Source organism: Mustelus asterias, chromosome 9 (assembly GCF_964213995.1).
Source record: "Mustelus asterias chromosome 9, sMusAst1.hap1.1, whole genome shotgun sequence".
In the NCBI taxonomy this organism is placed as follows: domain Eukaryota; kingdom Metazoa; phylum Chordata; class Chondrichthyes; order Carcharhiniformes; family Triakidae; genus Mustelus; species Mustelus asterias.
The window spans coordinates 89,907,896-89,933,514 of record NC_135809.1 but is presented as its reverse complement, the minus strand read 5'-3'; the positions used below and the strand labels follow the sequence as shown (position 1 = coordinate 89,933,514).

Here is a 25,619-nt window from a genome sequence, read left to right as displayed (position 1 = left end):
TCGCCCATTTCTGGCGAGAAACTGACCATGCCGGAAATCCGGCGCTTGTAAAATGGCGCTGGTCGTGAAAACTGGTCCCAATCGCACTAAGTGCTTTATGCCACACTTTACCACCGCGTTGCGCCAGTTTTCAAATCACCCCCAGAATCTCTTATTTGCTATGGACTCTAATGGAAATACTCCATTCAAACTATAATGAAAACATCCAATACCTCACTTGGCCCTGTCCAAAGTAAACCATTCCATATAAAAAGACTAAGAGTCCACATATAGCTGCAGGAATCAGCATGGTGGTGTACCAACCAAGCCATGCAAAATACAAGGCAATTCGCTCTCCAAAATACAGTCTACAAATAGAAATAATTGCAAGTTATCAAGATTTACAATATTTTAATCAAATTTTCTCTCAGTATATTTCTAAATGTGTAGAATAAATTCAACAACTTGCATTTATACTGTACCATTAACATAGTTAAACATTCCATGGAAAATTACAGGTGTGTTATCAAACAAAAGTTGACACTGAGGTGGACAAGGGGTCATTACGATAGGTGACAAAATCTTGGACAAAGAGCTAAGTTTTAAGGTGCAACTTAAAGGAGGTGGAGAGGCAGATCTTAGGGCTTAGATAGCTGAAGGCATGGCTGCCAATGCTAAAGCAATTAAAATTGGGCTGCATAAGAGTCCACAATTGGAGGAGTGCAAAAATCCCAAGGCTTGTAGGGATGGAGGCTACAGAAAAATAGAGGGATAAAGCCTCGTAGGATTTGAAAATGGGATTCAGAATTTTAAATCTGAGATAATGCCAGATAGAGATGTTAATTGAATTTTAATTGTGTTGAATTGTTTGCAGGTGGTGGGAATTAACTGGAAATGCACTTCTGCTTCTGGTTCCTCATGTGGACTAGTGGTATAAGTCACTGAACTGGTAAACCATAAACTTAGAACAATACTCTTGGGTTCTAGGCTCAAATCCCACCATGGTATATTGTCCTGTGGCAAGCATAGGTGAACCAAAAAATTATAAATAGGAACAGCTGTTCAGCCTGACTACTCTTCCATGATTATGTCAAGGTCTGGGATGTCTATGGAGAGAATGCATATGGTATCCACCAGTATGCTGGGATTGCATCTATGACCGGTAGGCACCACGTGAGATGGATAAGGGACTTGAGTTATTTTAATTTAATAAGTTTTCTTTTAAGCTGTCCTGGGTTAGGGCCAGAAAGTCATTAATTATGCACAGGGATATCCAAATCACCTGGTGGAACAGTAGCTGATTTCTTTGCCCGCTGTCAGCTGGTGGGTTCAAATGTTCCAGTGCTATATTTAAACACCAGCACACTCACATCACTCTCTCCAGCCCATCAGTCTTCAGGAGATCCTCCAGCATATCAGGAAGCAAAAGGCAGGTAGCTTCAAGTAGAAGGCAGCACCTATTTTCATCACCAAGGCCCTCAAGGTCCTTATTTAATGAGTCCTGCCCCAGAGGTATGTGCTCAAAGAAGCACAATAACCTCACCTCTCCAGCCTGGGAGGCTGTTCCCCAGGAAGTTAGTGGCTGTCACTCGCCCATGAAGCGCCACACAGTGCAGAAAGTGGATCAATGATCTAATCTGCTCCGCCAGTGTAAGTCCTCCCTCAGCTTCCTCCACTATCTCTCAGTATGGCATCATGTATTCAAATGGCTACTCTCATCATGGATCTCACATGTCCAAAAACGTGCAGGTTAGGTGGATTAGCCCTGGTATATGCGCAGGGTTACAGGGATATGGTGGGCTTGGATGGGATGGTCATTTGGAGAGTTGGTGCAAACTCGATGGGCTGGGTGGCCTCCTTCTGCACGGTAGGGATTCTATGGTTGAGTCGTGGGAGACACATATCAACATTTTCTATCTCAACAAGTCTTTCACAACACCAGCATTCCAACTTCTTGTTGCTCACAGTCTCCTCTCTGTCCTTTCTGGGGAGGGCACACCAAAAACAGAGGTTGCATTTCAACCAAGCTCTGCTTAAACCCTGTGACATTACTGGTAGGTGGGTCTTGATGTCACCAGGGATGGAGCGCCATGTTACTGGGAGAGGTGGGTGTGACATCAGAGGTGGGCGGCACAGAGGCAGAGCACAGGGCCCCCAAAAAATAAGTCCACCTCTGTCAAAAGGGCCCCTCAGCAATATTGTCCATAAATCCAAAGGTAAATTCAACAAGCATGCTTAACAATATCTACCTATATCTCACTACCAACTCTCTTGACTGCTCCACTGAATTTGTCACAGAGCATTATTGACATCCAGCAATGGATGAACAGAAAGTTTCTGTAACTAAATATTAGGAAAACCGAAGCTACTGAGCGGAATTCTCTCATTTCACCCACGACGGGTTTGGTCGGAGAATCTAGTGGGAGCCAAAAAGATAGAAATCTGCCAGCATAAACTGCAATCCCCCAATAGCAAGTCAGTCACTCCACTGGCTGGTGGCATGAATATCATTTGCATCACATGTCTATTTTTGTCTCCATACAGGCCAACCTTGCATACCATAAACATGAGTGAGCCAAAACCAGGGGAGGACGGCAGAGATTCTCGCCATCAATGAGTTCAAGCAAAACTTGTTGGTGAAGACAGGGATCACTCTTCTGGCAATGCGGAGCTTGATCTCTTTCAACATCCTAGTGCAGATCTCCACTCCATCACTTCACCAAACTTTGCAATTCCCAGTGAGTGCAACGTACTTTGAATTAGCTTCAGCTTATCCATTAAAACTATCATTTTGTACTTTTTTTACATACCAGCAGATTGTGGCCCGAACCCCTGGAGCTGTCTGATGATGAAGGGACTCAGGAACTACCGTCACAGCGCTCAGGATGAGCACCAGCCTGCATTCAGGACACTCCAAGGGTATGCAGCCACTCAGAATCCCCTCTGCCTGTGTGCCCGCACCAACTCCAGTGGTGCAAGCTGCCGAGGGTGCTTCTGCACTTGAGCAGTAGACTCCTTCAGGGCTTGGGCTACCAGTACAGGAACAGGTCTGCCCTGGCAGTGCATCTAGATCAGTGCAGTACTATCGCAGGTAGATTTTATACGTTGCACTCACATCAAAGTCTCTTGTGAACTGAAGACTGCCTTGTGCACACCACTTTTTATATAGACCAATGTAATTTACTGCTGGTCTGATGTAAATGATATTCACGCCACCAGCCAGTGGGGTGACCGACTTGCTATTGGGGGATTGCAGATTATGCCGGCAGATTTCTGTCTTTTTGGCTCCCACTAGATTCTCCGCTCCTGCCCACGACCAAACCGTCGCGGGTGAGATGAGAGAATTCAGCTCAGTAGCTTCAGTCTTCCTAATATTTAGTTACAGAAACGTTCTGCTCATCCATTGCTGGATGTCAATAATGCTCTGTGACAAATTCAATGGAGCAGTCAAGAGAGTTGGTAGTGAGATGCAGGTAGGTGTTGTTAAGCATGCTTGGTGAATTTACCTTTGGATTTATGGACAATATTGCTGAGGGGCCCTTTTGACAAAGGTGGACTTATTTTTTGGGGGCCCTGTGCTCTGCCTCTGTGCCGCCCACTCCTGATGTCACACCCACCTCTCCCAGTAACATGGCGCTCCATCCCTAGTGACATCACGACCCACCTACCAGTAATGTCAAGTCCCACCTCCAAATGATATCATTGCCCTCCTGACCAAGCCCACCCTCGGCTCATGCAATGCAAACCATAAAAATACAGAAAAGTATACTAATTACTGCTTCAGTGCTTTCCATCTTATGAACTCAAGCCTGTAATTGCTGAATTTAAATCCATAATGCAAACCATTGGAAGCCAAAAAGGTACAAGTACCCAAATCACTACACATTGCTTCAATGCTTTATAACTGATGAAAGCAAGCCTATAATTAATTCAAATTCAAACCCACAATGCAAGGCGCCAAAATACAAAAAAAGACAAATCATTGCTTTAACTGCTTGAGTGCTTTTAACTTATGAAAACAAGCCTGTAATTGATCATTTGAAATCTAAGTTTTCCTGTTGTCAGCATGACAGTAGAGGTGGTCAATATTACTGCCCACATGTCTTGAGGCGAGCAAACATGGAACTGGCCGATGAGCAACAAAATGGGGAAATCAGCTGATGATATGATTGCAGCACAGCACAAGCCAGAAAAAGTCCAGTACAGGAGCAAATGCTCTAATCAAGTGGAGTGCAGTGACTCCAAGTCCAATATCAGTGGCTTTGCTGGCAACTGTCTGGCAAGATTCCATTCTTTATCCAGAAGGAACTTTCTGAAGGCCAGCATTAAGAGTTATGGGGGATGGAGGTTATTCTCCAGTCTGCATGTGACTTGAAAATTATAATTTAAACAAGAGAATATGGAAAGGGGCATATTTTTAAGATTTTCTTGTTTCATCAGTTATTTGCAATCCATGGCAATTTAGCTAGCTTTTCTTCTGCTCAGATCATATTGACTGATCTTTCTTGATTTTAATGAGGAGGCTTTTTTACCCTCCTCAGCCCTGGGGTTCACGTTGTCCCTGCTCACTCGACAAGCTTGCTGTTGTGCTGGCTCACTGGCTGCCTGGATATGGTATGGCCTTGGCCTCGGTTGCCCAGTCTCCCTCAACCCTGGCTGAGGTTCAAGTTTCCCCTGCACACATAACCTTGCTGTTCTTCTGGCTGCCTTGCCTGCTGCCTAGCCTCCTCACCTCACCTAGCCTTGGGGTCATTGTCCACCAGAACTCCTCAATCCTGCTTGCCTGGTTGAGTCACCCCGCTGCTCCACTCAACAACTACTAGTGCCTCCTCAGCCCTCACAATTCATCTCTACTTAACCACAACCCTGGGAAACATGCTTGCTCACTCACTGGCTGCTTTGCCTGCTGGCTGGCTAGCCTCCTCCCCTCGCCCTCGGTTTGTTGCCCACCAACCCTTTCAACCTTACTGCTGGCCTGGTTGAGTCACCCCACTGCTCCCCTTGGCAACTGCCGGCACCTTTTCCCCAGCCCTCGCACCCAAGGCAAGCCTGCTGTGAGTTCAGGCTGTTCTGATCTCCTTAGAACCTTAGGGATCTCCACCAATCAGAGCCTAATGATGCTCTGCATTGATTGCTGATAAGCTCATGAGCCTATCAGCAAATTCAGAGCTCTCAGGCTCTCATTGGTGCCCCAAAGCCACCCAGCAGCATGGGCCCCCGATTGGTCAGGGCCCTGAGCCTAGGCACGATGTGTTTCATTGTAAGTCCACCTACAGGAGGTGAGAAATAGGAGGGGGACACGATCTATTGTTGGGCTATTCCAGTGGTAACAGTACAAGATAGGGAAGAGAGATTAATACAGGTGATTCTCTGGCTATGACTAGATAAATAAAATTGGAACCAGTCTCACTGACCTTGACTATGAAGGAGAGACATTGGAAGAGGATGATATGGTGAACGTCAAAGGTTACAGAGCCGTCAAGAAGGACCAGGAGGGATAGTTTATCATGCAGCAGTCACATAGGATGTAATTTGTGATTTTGATAAGGGTGGTTTCAGCATCATGACAGTGACAAACCCAATTTGATTGAAATCAAAAATGAAGTTGTGAGAAAGGGGGCACGGATTTGCAAGGCAACATGTTCAAAAACTCTGGAGGGGAAAGAGAGATTGGAGATGAGGAAGTACTTTGTTTTGAAGAACAAAGGCACCAGAGTGGGTTTAATGAGGAGTGAATAATGGCAGTAGATTTGCAGTAGGGATGGTGGGAAAGAATTAATATTACCAGCTAACATGGGGCATTTGGTGAAATTAGGGTTGCGGAAGCAGAAGGGGATTCACTCGGCAAGGTGAGCTTGGAGAGAGTGTGACAAGGGCATAGAAGAGACACTAGGTAAATATTAGTTCAGGGCTAGGGAAAGGGAAAATCAGGGGAAATATGGACCAGTGGACTGGAAGGGAAAGAAGCAGCAGAGACCAATGAATGGATGGGTCTTAATATTTCTGAAAAGAATTCCATGAACTTCTTGCACTTGCTGTTGGAAGGAGAGGGTGGAAGAAACAGAAGTACAGTTAAGATGTGAAGCTGGAGGTTATCTTTGCGTTTCAGGATGATAAAGAATGGTTAAACCACATACTTTCAAGCCGAAGTCCCTTGGATTTCAGACAGCAGAGACACTGGCCATTCCAGTGAACTGGTGTGAGAGGAATGATTTTAATGAGAGCCATAGAATTATTCTGAAAACACTAACACCTTCATGACTTACAGATGTACATGTTAGTTACCCTGCCATTCCTCATCTCAATGACCATTCTAAAATGTGAGCCTTTGGTTCTAGACAATGACTTCCTATCACCTGACACTCTGCTCTCGCCTGCCAATCAGTTTCTACATCCCAACAATTTTGGGTGGGGAACCGACAGGGACATACTGATGAAACCCAGGAGTTAGAATCATCTGAGTCTCTCAATGCTGAGGCCAAGAGGATTTGCAACTCACCTCAGCCCCAGCACTCACTTTGCAAAATTAATGTTTAAAGTTTATTTATTAGTGTCACAAGTAGGCTTACATTAACACTGCAATGAAATTGCTGTGAAAATTCCTAAGTCGCCACACTCCGGCGCCTGTTCGGGTACACTTAGGGAGAACTTAGCATGGCCAATGCATCTAACCAGCATGTCTTTTGGACTGTGGGAGAAAACTGGAGCGCCCGGAGGAAACCGACGCAGTCACGGGCAGAATGTTCACAGTGACCTAAGCCAGGAATCGAACCCGGGTCCCTGTCACTGTGAGGCAGCAGTGCTAACCACTATGCCACCGTACAGTCCTTTAATGCAATATTTGCCCCCATTGTGGCACTTCCTCGCAGCCCCAATACACTGATTCATTCTTTTGGTTAAAATGAATTTTAATTGGTCCCATATGGTTGAAACCGGACAGAGGACAGTTCAGATGTCAGGAAGACAAAATCAATTGTATCATTTTAAACCATAATCCCTCGCCAAATGACAGGTTCATTTGCAATTCAGGAAACGGTTGGGATCTGCCACACACCTTGCCGTGACTAATTGGGCGGAATTTTACAAGATTTTTTCTAAGTGTCCAGCTGGCATGAAAATGGGAGAGTTCCTGATCCATTTATCGGGCACGTATTCAAACCGAATCTTAGCAATTAAGTCTTTGAAAAAGTGGGCTAGACTGTTTCTAGCCACTAGAGATAGAGGGCGGGGCTTAACTCACCAGAAAACCTGCAGCTCAGATCGGAGCCACAAACTGCACATGCACAGAAAAAGCAAAAAAAAAGCAACTATCCTGACATAGCACCCCCAGGCCAAATGCAGCCTACCCCTCCCCCCCATGGACATCGGACACTCCCCCCAACATTACTGATCCTCTTACCCAGCCCCCCCGCACATGGCCCCTCATCACCCCCCTGGCCCAGATAGCTGACTGACATGATCCTCTCTCTCACTGCCTGCCCCCGATCATCGCAAAGGCACAGATCCACACTCCCTCCCCCCCCCCCCCCCCCCACTCTTCCATCAGCACACCTGCAAGTGCTAACTTGGTTTCCCCTCTATGGTAACAAGGCAAACTGCATTAAACTCACTGGAATGCTCTAACGGGCAGGTGACCTGCCCAAATGGTCTGCAGCTGCTCTGCCCTAACAAGGGACAGCTCCATAAAAACCCCAAGGACAGACAGACAGTGCAGGAAGAAATGGCCTCCAGGAAGGGAAGACAGCTCCCATTTTTCTGATGCTGATCTGGTCAGGTTGCTGGAGGTCTTGAAGATATCTCAAATAAGTTGCATGCAGCCCGGATTCCTCTTCCTCCCTTACACTTAACCTTGTGTCCTGTGTTGCAGGAAGGGACACCGATGCTCCTGGACCATCTGGCATCACGGCCCCCATCGCTGCCCCCACCCATCCTGCCCCTGACAGCTTGGAAGACTCCTCAGAGGAAGCCAATGAAGGGACCTCTGAGGCCGGCACCAGTTTTGCATCAGCTTCCACCTCACAATTCACCATCCCAGAGACTCTCACATTGGTGGGTCAAGTTAGTGGCAAGGCATCTGGGTCACTGTCTGGTGTACACGACATATCTGCTGATTATATCGGGTGGAGGAGGGAACGTCTGAGGCCTCTGGCACGCGGGGGCCTGCCGCAGACAAGGACTCAGCTAGCCCCAGCCTCCAAGCTGGGGCTCTGTGATCACTTCTTCCTCAGCTGCTGGAGATGCAGCAACAGAGCCAGGGAATGCAGGAGGGGCTGACAGCAACACTCGACTGACTGCAAGGCTGCTGGGATGAGTCCCAAAGCTTTCAGAGAGACCGGCTGTTGCCTGTCTTGCGTGGTTCACAGGCCAACACTGCAAGGATGGCATCTGCGGTGGAAAGCCTGGGGCAGGAAATCCTCACCATGAGTATTAGGGTCTAAGTGATGGCAGAGTCACAGAGGGCCACAGCTGAGGGGCTCCCAAGATTCTGCAGCCCATGACTGAGAGGCTCGAGACCCAGCGGAGACAGTGCGGAGACACAGCAGACTACAGCTGCAGCTCTTGAGAATGTGGCCCACTCACAGAGGGTCGTGGCTGAGAGGCTGCAGAGCTTGCAGGAGACCCAGTGGAACAGCGCTGAGATACAGTGGGCTATGGCAGCAGCCTTTGATAAAGTGGCCCAGTCATAGAGGATCATGGCTGAGGGGTTGCAGAGTGTGGCCCAGTCTCAGAGGGCGCTTGCTGCTGCAATTGACAGGTGGCCCCTGATTCAGAGGGCCATCGCAGAAGGGCTCAGCCACCATAACAAGAGTGCAGGTCCTCCAGGATTGGAACTCACTCCAGAAGCACTGCCGTCCCGTGGAGTGACCCAGAGCCCCACAGGAACCTCGAGGGAGGGCTCGAGCCCATGCCGGGGCCTTCCAGCCAGGAGACTGTGGCTGTGGCTACACCTTCTGACTCCCCCCTTCCTGACACGAGGACATCTCAGGGGCAGCGGGATGATGAGCGTGTCATAGATATGTCTCAGGCATCTGGAAGCTGGCCAGGGCCTCAAGGTCCAGGCCCTCCAGAGGACGATTGGCAAGGGCATCACAGGCCACAGGGCACAGTAGGCAGCTGGCCACCTACACCTCCGATGTACATCCTGGGGAGACACCGAGACGCAGTGGTAGGCCACGTAAAGTTAAAAAGTTGTAGTGGTACTAAGATGGCACAGGTAAAGGGTATACTAGTTGGGTAGAATAGTTAGGCACTTTAAAGTCTCACGTTCACTTGTTGTTACATTAGCACTTATTTTGAAAGCACTTTTTTTGGCACCAATATCTGTAATTTAACCCTACACCTGTGACTAATTTGTCTTCTCTAACAGGAATGTACTTACGGTTGCTGAAGGGACCCATCATGTTGTCAGTGAGGGAGGCCCCTCAACGCACTGCTACTGAGAAAATCAAGGCATTCAAATAATTCACTGGCTACAGCGGGTGGCATGCATTGGCAACGACTCATAGCATCCTCCATGGCATCCCCAGAACCCACGGAAGATTCTCTCCCTTCCCCCCACCCCCCCCCTCTCCCCCACCCATACACACACCGGAGTCTGCATGGGGATTTAGTGTTCCCTCACCCACCACCGAGATGTGGGCCCAGGTGCCAGCATACATGCGGAGCTCAGGTAGGAGTCAGACTACTTTGCGCTAGGGCATTATCACAATGGCGCATAGTGAGTCATCATCACCCTCCTCACCCTCCTGCCTACCACAGAAACTCGCTAACACAGCGTACCCAGGCCCACCACTCTGATGCTACAATGTTGCAGGAGATTGTAGGACTGCATGGTGGGAAGGGTAATGGGACCCACATGCAGCGACACAAGCCCCCAGTGACCAAAGCGCATGGTGATCAGGGCTTCCCTCGCATGCCTGACCTTGCTGCCGCCAGTCCTCTAGCGCATGGATGGTGCTGCTCATTGTCGTTGTCATCTTCCTCCCCTTCCACTTCCTTCTTCTTCAGGCGGCCTCCTCCCCAGCGACACCTGGCTGGTCAGCCTCCACGTCTTCCTCCTCCTCCAAAAGATCTCCTCACTGCTGCGCCAGGTTGTGCAGGGCACAGCACAATGCGGGATGATATCAGGGGGCTATATTGGAGGGCCCTGCCAGAGCAGTCCAGGCACCTGGACCGCATTTTAAGGAGCCCTATACATCGCTCCACTATTGAACAGATGGCAACGTGGGCCTCATTATGTTGGATCTCTGCCTCAGTCTCAGGCCTCCGCAGAGGCATCATCAGCCAAGTCCGAAGTGGGTACCCATTGTCCCCCATGAGCTATCACTGTACCCTGGGCTCCTTCTCAAAGACCGCCGGGACATCGGAGCTCCTCAACATAAACTGTCATGCACATTGCCACGGTGTCTGGAGCAGATGTGCATGATGTTCAGCTGATGGTTATACACCAACTGCACATTTATTTAATGGAAGCCCTGTCTTCCTGGAATCTTCCCTCGGGGCCTTGAGGGCGACGTGGCTGCAGTCTATAGCCCCCTGCACATTTGGCATCCTCGCAATGGCCGTGAATCCTGCAGCATAGGCTTCCTGCTGGGCCTGGTCAAATTTAATATACCAGCCAGCCCAGGCATACAGGGCATCCGTGACCTCCTTGACACACTTGTGTACGGATGATTGGGAAATTCTGTTGTTTGATTCCTGCTGTTAGGAAAGGTCTCTACTGGCATTCTGGAAGAACTTGGTGGTGTAAAGGTTTAAGGCAGCTGTCACTTTCACAGCCACCGGGAGTGGGTGCCCCCCATGCCCCAAGGTGCCAGGTCCTGCAACAAATGCCACAGGTGTCGCACTGTCTCCTTTCAGAGCTGGAGCCGTCGGCGGCACGCGACGTCCGACAGTTGCTCGAAGGACACTCTCATGCAGAACTGCCGGGGTCTCCGCTCCTTCCTTCTCCTGCCACCCCCCTGCACCCCCCCCCCTCACCCCCAGGGTGAATGGTGGCCACGTCCTGCCTCCGACGGCCGACCCGCAGCCCCCCAACAACACACACTCCCCATACTCCCCCACAGCCCACCAGAATGGCAACACAGCATCCCCTATTTCACCCCCTACTCACAAACACACACCCAGAACCCATCCAGACAGTGCTGCTTGACAAGTTGAGAGGCTGCAGAGCATTTCCAGCCCATCCCCCAACAGCAACAGTGCTTGCTACTGCCAGCATTAGGACCCGAGTCAGCGCTAAGACCCGAGGTCAGTGCTCTGACCCAGGTCCTTGCTGAGAGCCGAAGTCGGACCCCATGAACAAAAGCAACCCCCAACCCCCACACATTCGCAGGACGCCCCCGACCCAAAACGCACGATGGCCATCGCGAAACAACCACCGCTGAGCAGCACAGAGCAGTTTGAAAGCAGGGACTTACCTCCTCGCTCACCCTCATTGCTCAAGCACCTGAATGAGACTTTTGTAATTGAGGTGTTTTCCTGACTGATCCTGCTGCAGCGAATGAGGTCGCTAAGGCAGGTGAGCTGGGACGATTAGGAGTGAAGCTCGCTAATTGTGATGAATGCAAATAAATGCAAATTGACATTTCGCCTATTTTGGGCGGGGTCTTGATTGCGTCGATTTTTTTTCTTGGTAAAATGGGAATGGGCGCGAAAACGGGCACCATTCCCGCTAGTCGCAGCACGCCCGAATTTCCAACTTTTTCCCACTGCAGAACGGGCATGATGATGTCGTTAAATTCTGCCCATTAACTCAGCCACAGCACTGACATCCTGCTTCTTGTTTTCCCAAATAACCAGAAAGGGCAGGTGGGGTGACACACAGAATCCCTGAAAGGATTTCTAATTTAAAGGGTCATGGATCAAAAAATCTCAACTGGTCATAGATTCCTGAAGCTGCAGCAACCATAAGAATGGAAAGGGAATCTTGAAAGCTGCTTCTGAATCTCTCACTGTTACCTGCAGATACTGTTGTACAATCTGAGAAACTACACTGAGAAATGGAAGAGGCCTGCCTCTCAAACCAACCAGGCCTGCATGCAAAACGACCATCAAAGTAGTCAGCAGAAAAAGTGTGGTCTCTCCAATTTGGAGACAGTGCATCAGGAAGATCAAGAACCTTGGGAGGTGGAAAAGGTGAGTGGCATAACACTTTCAGGTGTGAAGACCCACACTGATTTCTCCAGTATTCTCCTACACAGCACTCCTCAAACCAGCACATGTTGCGGCTGCACTCATTCCTTTCTCTCCATGAATCTCTTCAAATGCCCATCCATCAGCCAACACTTACTTTATCCTATTATCCTTGCACTCAATCTCACCATCACCCATCACAAATTTTGCACTTCCCTCCTTTTCGCACAAAACCATTATTTAGGGACGTGGGCGTTTTTGGCTAGGCCAGCATTTTGTTGCCATTCCCCAATTGCCTTGAGAATTGGTGGTCTGCCACCTTCTTGAATCGCTGCAATCCATGGAGCTACACCCATGGTGCTGTTAGAAAGGCAGTTCCAGGATTTTGACCCAGCAGCAGCGAAGAAATAACAATTATAGTTCCAAGTCAGGAAGGTATGTAGCTTGGAAGGGGACTTGCAGGTTGTGGTGCTCCTATGTGTCTGCTGCCCTTGTTCTTCTAGGTGGTACAGGCCAGTTTGGAAGTTGCTGTCGAGTTAAGATGTGCATCTTGTAGATGATACACACTGCTGCCACTGTGAGTTGGTGGTGGAGGAATGTTAAGATGGTGGTGAATGGGGTGTCAATCAAGTGGAATGCTTTGTCCTAGATGATGTTAAGCTTCTTGCGTATTGTTGGAGCTGCACTCATCTAGGCAAGTGGACAGTATTACAAGAATCACAAGGAGTTGGTTTGCAGGTGCAGCAAGTAATTAAGAAGGCAAATGGAATTTTGTCCTTCATTGCTAGAGGGATGGAGTTTAAAAACAGCGAGGTCATGTTGCAGCTGCATAAGGTGCTGATAAGGCCACATCTCGCGTACTGTGTACACTTTTGGTCTCCTTACTTGAGAAAGGATATACTGGCACTGGAGGGGGTGCAGAGGAGATTCAATAGGTTGATTCCGGAGTTGAGAGGGTTGGCTTATGAGGAAAGACTGAGTAGACTGGGACTATACTCATTGGAATTCATAAGAATGAGGGGAGATCTTATAGAAACATATCAGATGATGAAGGGAATAGATAAGATAGAAGCAGGGAAGTTGTTTCCACTGGCAGGTGAAACTAGAACTAGGGGGCATGGCCTCAAAATAAGGGGAAGCAGATTTAGGACTGAGTTGAGGAGGAACTTCTTCACACAAAGGGTTGTGAATCTGTGGAATTCCCTGCCCAGTGAAGCAGTTGAGGCTATCTCATTGAATGTTTTTAAGGCAAGGATAGATAAAGTTTTGAATAGTAATGGAATTAAGGGTTATGGTGAGCGGGCGGGTAAGTGGAGCTGAGTCCATGAAAAGATCAGCCATGATCTTATTGAAAGGCGGAGCAGGCTCGAGGAGACAGATGGTCTACTACTGCTCCTAGTTCTTATGTACATCATTCTCCTGATTTGTGCTTTATAGATGGTGGACAGGGTTTCGGAGTCAGGTGAGTTACTCTCCACAGAACTCCCAGCCTTTAACCTGCCCTTGTAGCCAGCAATTATATGGTTAGACCAACTTCTGGTCAGTGGTAACCTCCAGGATGTTGATAGTGAGGGATTCAGCAATGGTAATACCATTGAATGTCAAGGTGAGAACAAAGAACAAAGAACAATACAGCACAGGAACAGGCCCTTCGGCCCTCCAAGCCCGCGCCGCTCCCCGGTCCAGGATTGAATCCTGAATCCAGGATCCCCGCCCAATTTTCCAGCCTATCTACATCCTAATATCCTATCCACCGAGCTGTCCCTCACAGCTACGATGCTTTGTTCATCACAACCTATTAACTCACCCCCACCCCCCCATTCCAGACCATGTGATCTCCAGGGAGAGGCGAAAACCCAGAGTGAAAACCCCAGGGCCAATATGGGGAAAAGAAAATCTGGGAAATTCCTCTCCGACCCCCTGAGGCGATCGAAACGAGTCCAGGAGATCACACTGGCCCTGATCAGAAAATGCTTCCCAACCCTATTCATTTCCACTTCTGCTTTACGAACACCATCTGAATTCCCTGCCCCCGAGACAGGTTCCCAACTATCCGCAGTCTCGCTCTGTACTGGCACCAGCAAGATGATCATAGAATGAAGCCTTGAAACGAGAAACAAAGAACAATTAGCCCGCGCCGCTCCCTGGTCCAAACTAGACCACTCTTTTGTATCCCTCCATTCCCACTCCGTTCATATAGCTGTCTGGATAAGTCTTAAACGTTCCCAGTGTGTCCGCCTCCACCACCTTGCCCGGCAACACATTCCAGGCCCCCACGACCCTCTGTGTAAAATATGTCCTTCTGATATCTATGTTAAACCTCCCCCCCCTTCACCTTGAACCTATGACCCCTCGTGAACGTCACCACCGACCCGGGGAAAAGCTTCCCACCGTTCACCCTATCTATGCCTTTCATAATTTTATACACCTCTATTAAGTCTCCCCTCATCCTCCATCTTTCCAAGGAGAACAACCCCAGTTTCCCCAATCTCTCCTCATAACCAAGCCCCTCCATACCAGGCAACATCCTGGTAAACCTCCTCTGCACTCTCTCCAAAGCCTCCACGTCCTTCTGGTAGTGTGGCGACCAGAACTGGACGCAGTATTCCAAATACGGCCGAACCAACGTTCTATACATCTGCAACATCAGACCCCAACTTTTATACTCTATGCCCCGTCCTATAAAGGCAAGCATGCCATATGCCTTCTTCACCACCTTCTCCACCTGTGACGTCACCTTCAAAGATCTGTGGACTTGCACACCCAGGTCCCTCTGCGTCTCTACACCCTTTATGGTTCTTCCATTTATCGTGTAGCTCCTCCCTACATTATTCCCACCAAAATGCATCACTTCGCATTTATCAGGATTGAACTCCATCTGCCATTTCTTTGCCCAAATTTCCAGCCTATCTATATCCTTCTGTAGCCTCTGACAATGTTCCTCACTATCTGCAAGTCCTGCCAGTTTTGTGTCGTCCGCAAACTTACTGATCACCCCAGTTACTCCTTCTTCCAGATCATTTATATAAATCACAAACAGCAGAGGTCCCAATACAGAGCCCTGCGGAACACCAGTGCATTTGCATGCACTTAAATTGAATTAATGAACCGCCTACCCAACTTTATCAGCATTTTCCCCTTTACTATCGTGTTCGCGTGTTCAGATTCGGCGCGAAACAGACCTGCTCGGCAAAGGTCTGTTTCGGGCGCTCCAGCTGCAGAAGAGCTAAGTTCAGTGCTTCCAACGGTTCTCTGACTCAGATCAGTGGTGGAGGGAGAGGGGGGAGGGAGGAGGAGGCGAATCAGATCATTCTCTGGTGGGGGGGGCAGGCAGAAGAAGGGACGCCCGATTATTTTCTGGTCGGGGGGGGGAGGAGACGGGTCAGATCTATCTATGGTGGATGGGGGGGAGGGCAGATGGTTGTCTGGTGGGGGAGGGCATTGGGGAGGTCAGATTGTCATCTGGTGGGGGGGGGGGGGGGAGGAGAGGCCAGATTGTTGTCTGATGAGGGGGGGGAGGGCAGATCATTGTCTGGTAGAGGGGGGGCAGGCCAGATTGTTGTCTGGTGGGAGAGGGGCAGGGGGTGTGGGAGGGAGTTCAGATCATTCTCTGGGGAGGGAGGGGGTGTGAGGGAGGCCAGATCATTCCTGGGGGAGGGGAGGGGGGGGGCAGATCATTCTCTTGGGGGGGGAGAGAAGGCAGATGGATCTCTGGTGTAGGGGGGGCAGGGAGGGTCCGCTGCCACTCTGCGGGCGATCGGTGGGGGGGAAAGGGGGCAGGGGGTCGCGATCGGTCTGGGTAGCGGGGGGGTGGATGGATAAGGGGGACAATTATGTTGTGGGGGTGGGGGGGTGATGTCTGTGGGGGCCATCGCTCCCGGGCTGCTTTATCCACTTCTTGCGGCCCGGGAGCGACGTGACAGCAACGCGATTTTCAAATTTTTTGTCTCTCTGCACATGCGCAGTTCAGAGCTCCGATCGTTTTGGGCATGCTAAGCCCCGTCCACAGCACAATTCAGTCCTGCAATTTTTTTTTCAAGCTGAGTGCGTGTGGGAGCGCCTGAAAGCAGATTTCCAAGTCGGATCTGAATTGCGTCCAGATTCAGCACTTAGAATGAAAATAGTAAAATCGGGCCCTAGGTCAAAAGCTGCCTTGATGTCAAGGCCAGTCACTCACTTCTCACCTCGAGTTCAGCTATTTTGACTTAACGAGGTAAGGAGCTCAGTGAACCTGGCAGAACCCATACTTTGCAAGAGTGAGTAGTTATTGCTTCGTAAGTGTCACTTGATATTATTCCTTCTGAGGCCCTGTCCTGGAAAGTGTTAGACATGGGTTTTTGGAAAACGTGTGGTGCTGAGGTTATACCAAATGGTAAATGATTAGAGCAAAATTTCATGAATGGAGTAATGAAGGTCATTAGTATTTTGACTTTTTATGCAAAGGCACTGCCAAAAGAAGCTATTGGCACCCTTTTTTTTGTCCATGGTACTACTGGACAGCTTTGCCAGGCTTTCATCAACGGGACATCAGTTGAATTTTCCTTACTCCAGCCTTACTAAATTGAGCTAAGTCCACACTTATGTGAAGGAATCCTATAGGAACCGGAACCATTCCGTAACACCACACCAACTTAGTGACAAGAGAGATGACTCCCAATCTGATCATCTCTTCCATGTGTAGTTGAACCAACTTCATTTGTGGGTGTGGTACCTTCCTAGGTGTGAAAAGACACACAGCTTTAGTACCCCTTCTCAAAGCGATGCTATATTCCGTCTTAAGTCTTCCCAGATCTGTAAATAATTTTGAGAAGCTTTTTAAGTCATATTTGGATTCATGTTGATTGACCCCTTTCACTTTCCCAATAAAATTGATGTCTATGCAAGCACTTCTATACAATGCTTCCAATATCTGCTTTCCATTGTACTGGAGTGTTGCCTGTAAATTTCCCTTGACTTGTTCGATCCCTTCTGGACCATATAGCTAGGTCTTTGTTGGCTGCAGGTGAGGGTTGGAGTCAGCTAACTCCAACTAAGGGAAAGACTACTTGCTGCAGTTTCTATTGCCACTGATTAAAACCTATTTTATGTTTACTTGGAATTTGCAGCTATCATTCTACAATGAGTGGTCTACTCTGCAGGAAGTATAGTGTATTTACAACGCAAATGAAATTATTAACATTACGAGAGTAAATGACAACACTGTAAACCTTTTAGTGATCAAAGTAAACAGTGCATTAACCCCCTACTCTGTGTTGCTGCAGCCAGACTGCTCACCTCTCGAGCTACATGAAACTGTGGAATATGGTGGCCAGCCTTGCTTTGCAGGGACACACTGAGGACTAATACGAAACTGCGGGTTCTGTATTTCTGCAGTGGCAGCCATTGTCACTGGGACATATACTATAGTTGAGGGCACTAGAGGCAGGACTGGGGAAGCCTGGAAGTGAGATTAAAATGTTGTCAGAGTCAAGCTCATCGCCGTGATTGATTTCCCCATTGTCAAGTGTGTGAGCTTGCATTTCCTCCAGGAACTCGGTCGGATATCAACATATCTGCTGCTGCACCCAAGTTGGCATTCAGGCAGGTTAGATGGAACATCCCTTCCAGCCACCATTGTGCCACTATTGCAAACATCCTCATTTACTCCATAGCAATCAGCACTCACTCTGAATGGCCTGGAAAGGTAATTGTGTAAGCCATGAGCTCGTTGCAGGATATCATGTTGCTCTTGTATGCATTCAATGTTATGCTGCATGTGACTCTCCATGAGATGACTATTCTCTCATGAATGCAGTTCATATGATTGAGAACTTGAGACATGGTCAAGCTCATCACCACGATGGACTTCTCCACTTGCAGTGCGTGAACTTCCACTGCCTCAGGGAACTACCAGACATCCACAATTCAATACGGTGCCCCAAAAGGTGAAAGCTGAGGCTCTCCTTCAATGTCTCATTGTGCATCATTGTGACTTCCCTCCTTACTCTGAGCGTATCTGTCCATAGATGTCCCTGACTCAGACCACTTCCTCCTGCAATCTGGTGCTGTGTCCTTCACCGCATGCCACTGGCTCTAAATGTGCACCATTTCTTTTTGATGTGCGAGTACCTATGTTGCCAGAGTGTGAGCTGCTCATATATGATGGTGGTTCTTTGGGCATCTCTTCCTTCTCCTGATGCCCGAGGGATCATCAAGCTCGGGGAGGTGGGCAAACAGGGATGGGATTTGTGAGAGAGACAACAGAAGGTGATTAGAGTAAGCCTTGAACATTTTGAGAAAACTTGCTGCCCCCACACACCCCCAGTGCATACATTAAGATATCATACAATCTGATAATACTCCATTAGTACTCACCTGATCTGATTGATTGGTTGTTTGCCAAATAAACATTTCGCGTTAGCCCACTTTCGCTGAAACACATGTTCATTGTTCCAAATTATTTTCTAAATAAAACAAAAAGAAATCAGGTAGAATTCAACTGATGCTCTTCCTTAAGTATTGTGCAGTTAATGATGTAAGCAAGTGCTCTGAAAGTAGCTTTGATTACTTGCCATGAATTATTGAAAGGTTTGTCAATTAAGCACTTCTTTTGCTAATGTCATCTCCACTAGTCATGTCCTTGGACACACAACCAACAATTTTAACATAATTTAGTTGGCACAATGTCTTTGACAATAGTTGACAGTTGGTAATCAATGAGAGTTATCATGGATGGAGTTCTGGTTTTCTATCTCCAGGCTTAAGTTATAACAAGTTGATAGTTTTTAATGAACAGCCAAATAAATCCTAATGTGGGAAATATTGATATGTCATCAGGGTATAAAAAAAAGAGGGCAGTGGAACAAAGAGGGTAGAGCAACTGCTTCCTGCCAGGGCTAACAACTCGCAGCTCACAACTCATTCTCTCTCTTGAGAGAGAGAGAGAGTCACTGGCTCTCGTAGCTTCATCTATGTCTTAGAGAAAGCACCATCTAGATAGCAAAGGTACCAAAGAAGACAGAAGTTCCAGACAGAAGAATCAACGGAGAACGCCCAGAATATTCCGGAAGACACAAATCCTGATTGTACTTCTACTTTGTTAACGAGCGGGAATTGTATTTATTTGAACAGCATATCAGTAGAATCTTGTTTTATTCAGGAATAGTTAATAGAAGAGATTTATTTGGTTTGTTAACAGTTTAGTTAATTTGCTCACAGTTAGTTAGATAAATAAATTGTTACGTATTGATTTTAAAGTGAGTGTCAGGGATTTATTTTTATTTAATCACTAGAAGTTGCTGAAGAGCAGGTCGCACCACTTCACACACACGTTTTACAGATTATAGGTGAGGTACTCCTCTTTGGGTATTTCGGTGTTAGTTCTCAGAGGGGGGATCAACCTCTGCTTCATAACAGTTTCCAAGTGATCTTCTTGTTAACCTCTCTCTCCTCTCCCTCTTTCCTACATCCAATCTCCCTTTCCTTTCTCCCCCTTCTCACCCTCTGCTGTTCTCCTTCACTTATCTTCCACTCAATCTGACTAATCACTGGACCATCGGACATTATTTTGGCTGCTCCATTCAATATGTTTGTCCTTACTCCTCACTACCCCGATATAACCATATTAATTGGCTGCAAAATCGGACTCTATAGTGTTACTGGTTGCTATGATACAGGAGCTAGCAGATGAACTAATAATGACGGTCTGCTCAGGTCAACATCTGGCATGATGTGCATTGATCACCATTCTTAGAAGGGTGATAGTACGGGAGTCAGCGCATGCAACGATAGCCTGCTTTGTAATGGATCAACCAGATGGGGGTCTAGGTTGGTCATGTCTTCAGGCATTGTACGATTGGCAACACTTGTATCATTGTCGCTTCAGTTGCCAAGTCACAGCATGTCCCTTTTTGTGTTTTCTTCCACTGTCTTAAACTGGACACATCCTCTGGATTTGCAACACACAGTTCACTCCAGGATTCCTCGTCAATACAGGTTTCCCATTCACTCGAGCCACTGTCTGCGGACACTTCAGGTTCCGTGATGCCATTGCATGAGGAGGAATCCTCACCATCATTAGACTTTTGGCCTCAAGCAAATCTCCTCTGTAAACTGTTTTCTGAGGCTACCATCCTGCTACTGGTTCACCAACATAGATGGTGTTCAGCTGCTTGACTACTTTGTGGGATCGGGATCCCAGACATCCTGTATCATATTCTGACCTTATATTCCTGTTCTGGCAGACACTCACACCAACTGGAAAGTCCACCTTGTTAGCTTTGTGATCATATCGCATTTTCTTCACAGCATTTCTTTCTTTGTCCTCCTGGATGCTATCACGAATCCCTGGGGTAGCTTCAAATGATGCTCAGCTATTCACTCGTCAACTTGGCCATCTCCATCTAAATGTATGGTGAACCCAAGGAGATGATGTATGAAAAGGACTGGATTGCACTCATAAATGTATCAGTGACAATCTGCTGAATCCTAGTCACAAGGTCATGGGGAATTGGGGTTTGAATGCTACTTTTGGCTTGAGGCATGGACAAAGCATCAGCCACAGCCTCCTTAAGTTGGGCAGATAGGTTTCCTCCCATGGTCAGTCTTCCAATTAAGGGCATCAGCATTTCCATTACTTTTGCCTGACCTGTACCTGATCTGGAATCAGAATGAGTTCAGCAGTCTATCAAGTTTCTGTTATTTGAAGCTTAGTGGACGTTTGAAAGTAGCTGAGTGGGTTGTTGTCTGTGAACACACCAGTCAGAATATGCCTGGATTTATGGAAAATAGCCCACCTCAAAGCAGTTCGAACTTCATAGTGGAATAATTCTGTATATTCCTTTCTTTTGGCTTCAGATGCGTAAGTGGGAATGACTGTTTTCTGCCTTCGAATGCATCAGCCCTGTTTCAAAACCAAGGAAACTAACATTGGTTTCCAGTTGAAAAGGGAGATGGAAATTCAGGTAGCCAGGATAATGCTTGTAAGTGCAAAAGGAATCTACATGTACTGGAGTCTGATTCCCTGCAAAGTATCGTGAAGTATTATGCCTCATGAATTTTTCCCAGTAGCTGCCTGAGCATTCTCTGGTTTCCTTCACAAGTTGTGCATCAGGGATGCCAGTGGTGCATAGCTTTGCACAAACCTCTTATAGGAGCCAAACAGACCAAGGAACATATGTAGTTCTCTCTGTTTCTCCTCGTTCTATTTGGATACTTTCCCATTGGGAGTGATGCCTTCCCTGATGACAAAGTGCCCAAGGTACCACGCTTTTTCTAGAAAGTTGGCACTTCCTTGGTTTGACTTTCAAGTTAAGCTTCAACAAATGGGCTAAGACAACTTCTTGCCTTTCAATGGTCTCCTCGAATGTCTGGCCAAAGATGGATATTTCATCCAGATGTACAAGGAAGGCCTGAAAATTAAGATCGCCAAAAGTCTAATCCGTCACACAAATGAAGGTGGCAAGGGAATTACAAAGCCTAAATTGCATTCTCATGTGTTCACAAAGTCCTCTGGTACTCATTTGAAATGCAGTCTTTTCAACATATTCCTCAGTGATAGGTAGCATGGTTATAACCATAGACCACAGTGAGAAAGCAGAAATACTTTTGAGGACTTGTAATGTTTCCTCAATCCTTGTCTTTGTGTTGAGCACCCAGTAATTGACACAGATCCTTAGTTTTCTGTCTTCTTCGCTCACAAGAACTATGGGAAGATGTTGCGATCCCAATTGGTGTTGTAACTGAATGGGAAGATCTCAGAATGGAACCCTGGCTTAGCATTGAGAGGTAGGAAGTATTAGTGATTCTAGCAGACTTAAAAGTGGATCAATCCCTAGGCCCAGATGAGATATCATGTAGGCTGCTGTGAAGATTTTCAAATCATTTCTGGCCACAGGAGAGGGGCCAGAGGCCTGGAGGATAACTAATATGGTACTAATATTCAAAAAGGGAAGTAGGGAAAAATCAGGTAATTACAGGCCAGTGATTCCAACATCAGTGGTAGGGAAATTATAGGAAAAGATTCTGAGGGACAGGATTAATCTCCATTTGAAAAGCAACTATTAATCAAGGATAGCCAGCACGGCCTTGTCAGCGGAAATCATGTCTAGCAAATTTGATTGAATTTTGAGAGGAAGTAAACAGGTGTGTAGATGAGGACAGTGCAGTTGATGTAGTCTACATGGACTTCAGTAAGGCTTTTGACAAAATCCCATACGAGAAACTGATCAAGACAGTAAGAGCCCATGGGATCCAGGGAAATTTGGCAAATTGGATCCAAAATTGGCTCAGTGGTAGAAGGCAGAGTGTAATGGTTGAAGGTTATTTTTGTGGCTGGAAGCGATGGAAGCCAGTATCCATGGTAGGGATTGTTGCTAGGCCTCTTGCTGATTGTAGTGTACATTCGTGCAAATGTGGTGTTATAACTGGATGGGAATATGCACATGTAGGGCATACGATCAGTAAGTTTGCAGATGACATGAAAATTGCTGGTGTGGTAAATGGCGAGGAGGAAAGCCATAGATTACAGGATAATATAGATGAGTTGGTTAAATAGGTAAATGGAATTCAATCCTGAAAAGTGTGAAGTGATGCATTTTGGGAGGACTAACCAGACAAGGGAATATACAATGAACGGTAGGACGCTAAGAAGTACAGAGAATCAAAGCGACTTTGGAGTGCAGGACAGGTAGATAAGGTAGTTAAGAAGACATATGGAACACTTGCCTTTATTAGCCGAGGCATAGACTGTAAGAGCAGGGAGGTTATGATGGAGCTGTATAAAATGCTCATTAGGCCACAGCTATAGTACTGTGTGCAGTTCTGGTCGCCACACTATAGGAAGGATGTGATTGCACTAGAAAGGGTACAGAGGAGATTTAAGGTAAGGAGCAGGAGATTTAGAGGAGATTTGTGGAAAAACTTTTTCACCCAGAGGGTGGTGGGAATCTGGAACGCACTGCCTGAAAGAGTGCTAGAGAGGCGGGAACCCTCACAATATTTAAGAAGCATTTAGAGCATTTAGATGAGCACTTGAAACGCCATAGCATACAAGGCTACGAACCAAGTGCTGGAAAATGAGATGGGAATAGATAATGTTTGATGGCTGGTGCAGACATGATGGGCCAAAGGCCCTCTTTAGTGCTGCAAGATTGTATGACATTACTATTCCTGTCTCCAATTCTAGTGCCTGATAAAGTGTCTTTCAAATTCCGTTTAATAAAAGGCATGTCTCTTTGACTGAAATAATTTAGCTTTGTAAAATGTTTACAAACACCCCACAACCTTTATTTTAACCAAAATAAGTATCAGTACTTACCTCATGAAGTGGGAAGACTGATTCAAAAGTCCTGTTCTGTAGAAATTCACGAAGACCCCCTGTATTCAAGAAAAATAACGTATATGTGTCCAAACAATGCAAAAGGAACCAGCTCCATATTGGTGCAATGATGAACTCTTCAGCCCATGTCACTGCCTTCAGTTCACAAATCATGTTACCTTGAAAGACTTCAGGGCTCTGCGTACAGATTAGTATTTTATCATTGAAAAGCCAGCTGGAGGGACATACAAGGAGTTGGAGAAATCAACAAGTAGTGTAATGGACTTTAATTGTTTGTTGGTTGTATGAATTATGGAAGACAGGAAGGTATGAGGGGCCCAAAATTTTGAAGTTTACAGAAATAACACCTAAAGGAGACCATATTTCAAAACCTTCATTTAAACACACTATTGGAAGGGCTGGATTTTTCCAGCTCTATGACAATGGTCTGGGAGGTGGGAGAGATAGCAAGTTGGCAGGGAAAGATGTCAGGATGGAGTCCTACATTTTTCACCACCATAGAGAATATCCACAGACAGGAATCTCAGTAGCGTGGCCACCAATTGAACCACTTAAGGGTGCACTCTATGAAGGAGCAGACTTGGCCATTAGAACATGGATATGGGAGTGGTGGGGGGTGGTCAATGGATGAGAAGTGGAATTACCACTTTTATTTCCCCTTTTGCTTTCATCTTTTATGGACCAGCTACAGTTCACTCCCACTCTGCTCAAGAGCACTTTGCCGCAGATTAGTGACGTGTATTGTCCGTCATTCTATTCATAACACCAGCATGTTGACATTCAGACTGCACACAGCTGTGTTCAAGTCATTTGATTACCATGACTCTATCCATATAAGACATGCTTGCAATGATCAGCAACTTTAATTCACCATGCTTTAGGTGGCTTCCTCCACCTCTGTTCTATCATGGACAATATGCATGGAAGGCAGTATGTCTCAAGTTTTCTGCTACCCCTCGTTTCTACTATTGGCCCTTGAGATAAAACATCCACCTAGCAGAGGAAAGCTTAGAGAGAGGTGTGTCTTCTCATATAGAAACTTTCCAGCTTTTCATATCACCACGTACTCTTTCTCACTTGTGCACTGTGAATCAACAGGTAACTGGGTCATCCAAACCACATGTATTTGCATTGGTTCATTGTAAGCTTAAGTCCTGTGATGGTGCACCCACAGGGAGAGTCAGCGCCTCTGAGGATTTGATGGCTGCAAAGTATGTCGACTTTTGTTATGCCATTGAATTCTGGCAGAGAGAAGTTAGCCCTGGCAAGTTAAGAATGTAGCAGTTTATCATTATGAAGCTAATCATAATTCACTCTATTATTTACAAGAATGGTTCCGGGGCGAGGAACTTTAGTTATGAGGATCGATTGAAGAGATCGCGTTTGTTCTCCTTGCAGAGAAGAAGGCTAAGAGAAAATTTGATTCATGTGTTCAAAATCATGAGGGATTTGGTCAGAGTACATAGGGTGAAACTGTTCCTTCTTGTAAAAGGATCAAGACAAGAGGGCAGATTTAAAGTGATTCGCAAAAGAAGCAAATGTGAGGAGAGAAAATACTTTTTCACACAAGTGATTTGGGTCTGAAATGTCCTGCTTGGAAGTGTGGTGGAGGCAGATTCAATCGAGGTATTCATAGAAATCATAGAAACCCTACAGTGCAGAAAGAGGCCATCTGGCCCATCGAGTCTGCACCGACCACAATCCCACCCAGACCCTACCCCCATATCCCTACATATTTACCGCTAATCCCTGTAACCTACGCATCTCAGGACTCTAAGGGGCAATTTTAGCATGGCCAATCAACCTAACCCGCACATCTCTGGACTGTGGGAGGAAACCGGAGCACCCGGAGGAAACCCACACAGACACGAGGAGAATGCGCAAACTCCACACAGACAGTGACCCAAGCCAGGAATCGAACCCAGGTCCCTGGAGCTGTGAAGCAGCAGTGCTAACCACTGTGCTACCGTGCCGCCCCTGTCACTGGACTAATAATCTGATAGAGCCAGAGTAATTTTCTGTAGATGTGGGTTCAAATCCCACCACAGCAGTTGGTGGAATTTAAATTCAGTTAATAAAGAGGGGATGTTGGTGTACTGGTAATGTTACTGGACCATTCAAGATGGCATTAGGTGATTACTTGAATAAAAACAATGTGCAAGGAAAAATGCAGGAGAATAGCACCATG

The 25,619-nt window shown here is 46.9% G+C and overlaps 1 protein-coding gene across 1 annotated transcript in view; it reads right to left on the bottom strand.

Moving 5' to 3' along the window:
• LOC144499259 (anoctamin-9-like) overlaps window positions 1-23,584 on the bottom strand; it is a 178,046-nt gene extending 154,462 nt beyond the window's left edge. The window contains exons 1-4 of the mRNA XM_078221374.1: window positions 23,411-23,584; window positions 21,357-21,503; window positions 18,469-18,557; window positions 213-347 (exon numbers count right to left, since the gene is read on the bottom strand). Of these exons, the coding sequence (XP_078077500.1) occupies window positions 213-347; window positions 18,469-18,557; window positions 21,357-21,503; window positions 23,411-23,584 (545 nt within the window). The remainder of the gene's footprint in view (window positions 1-212; window positions 348-18,468; window positions 18,558-21,356; window positions 21,504-23,410) is intronic.
• Window positions 23,585-25,619: the final 2,035 nt, after the last annotated feature.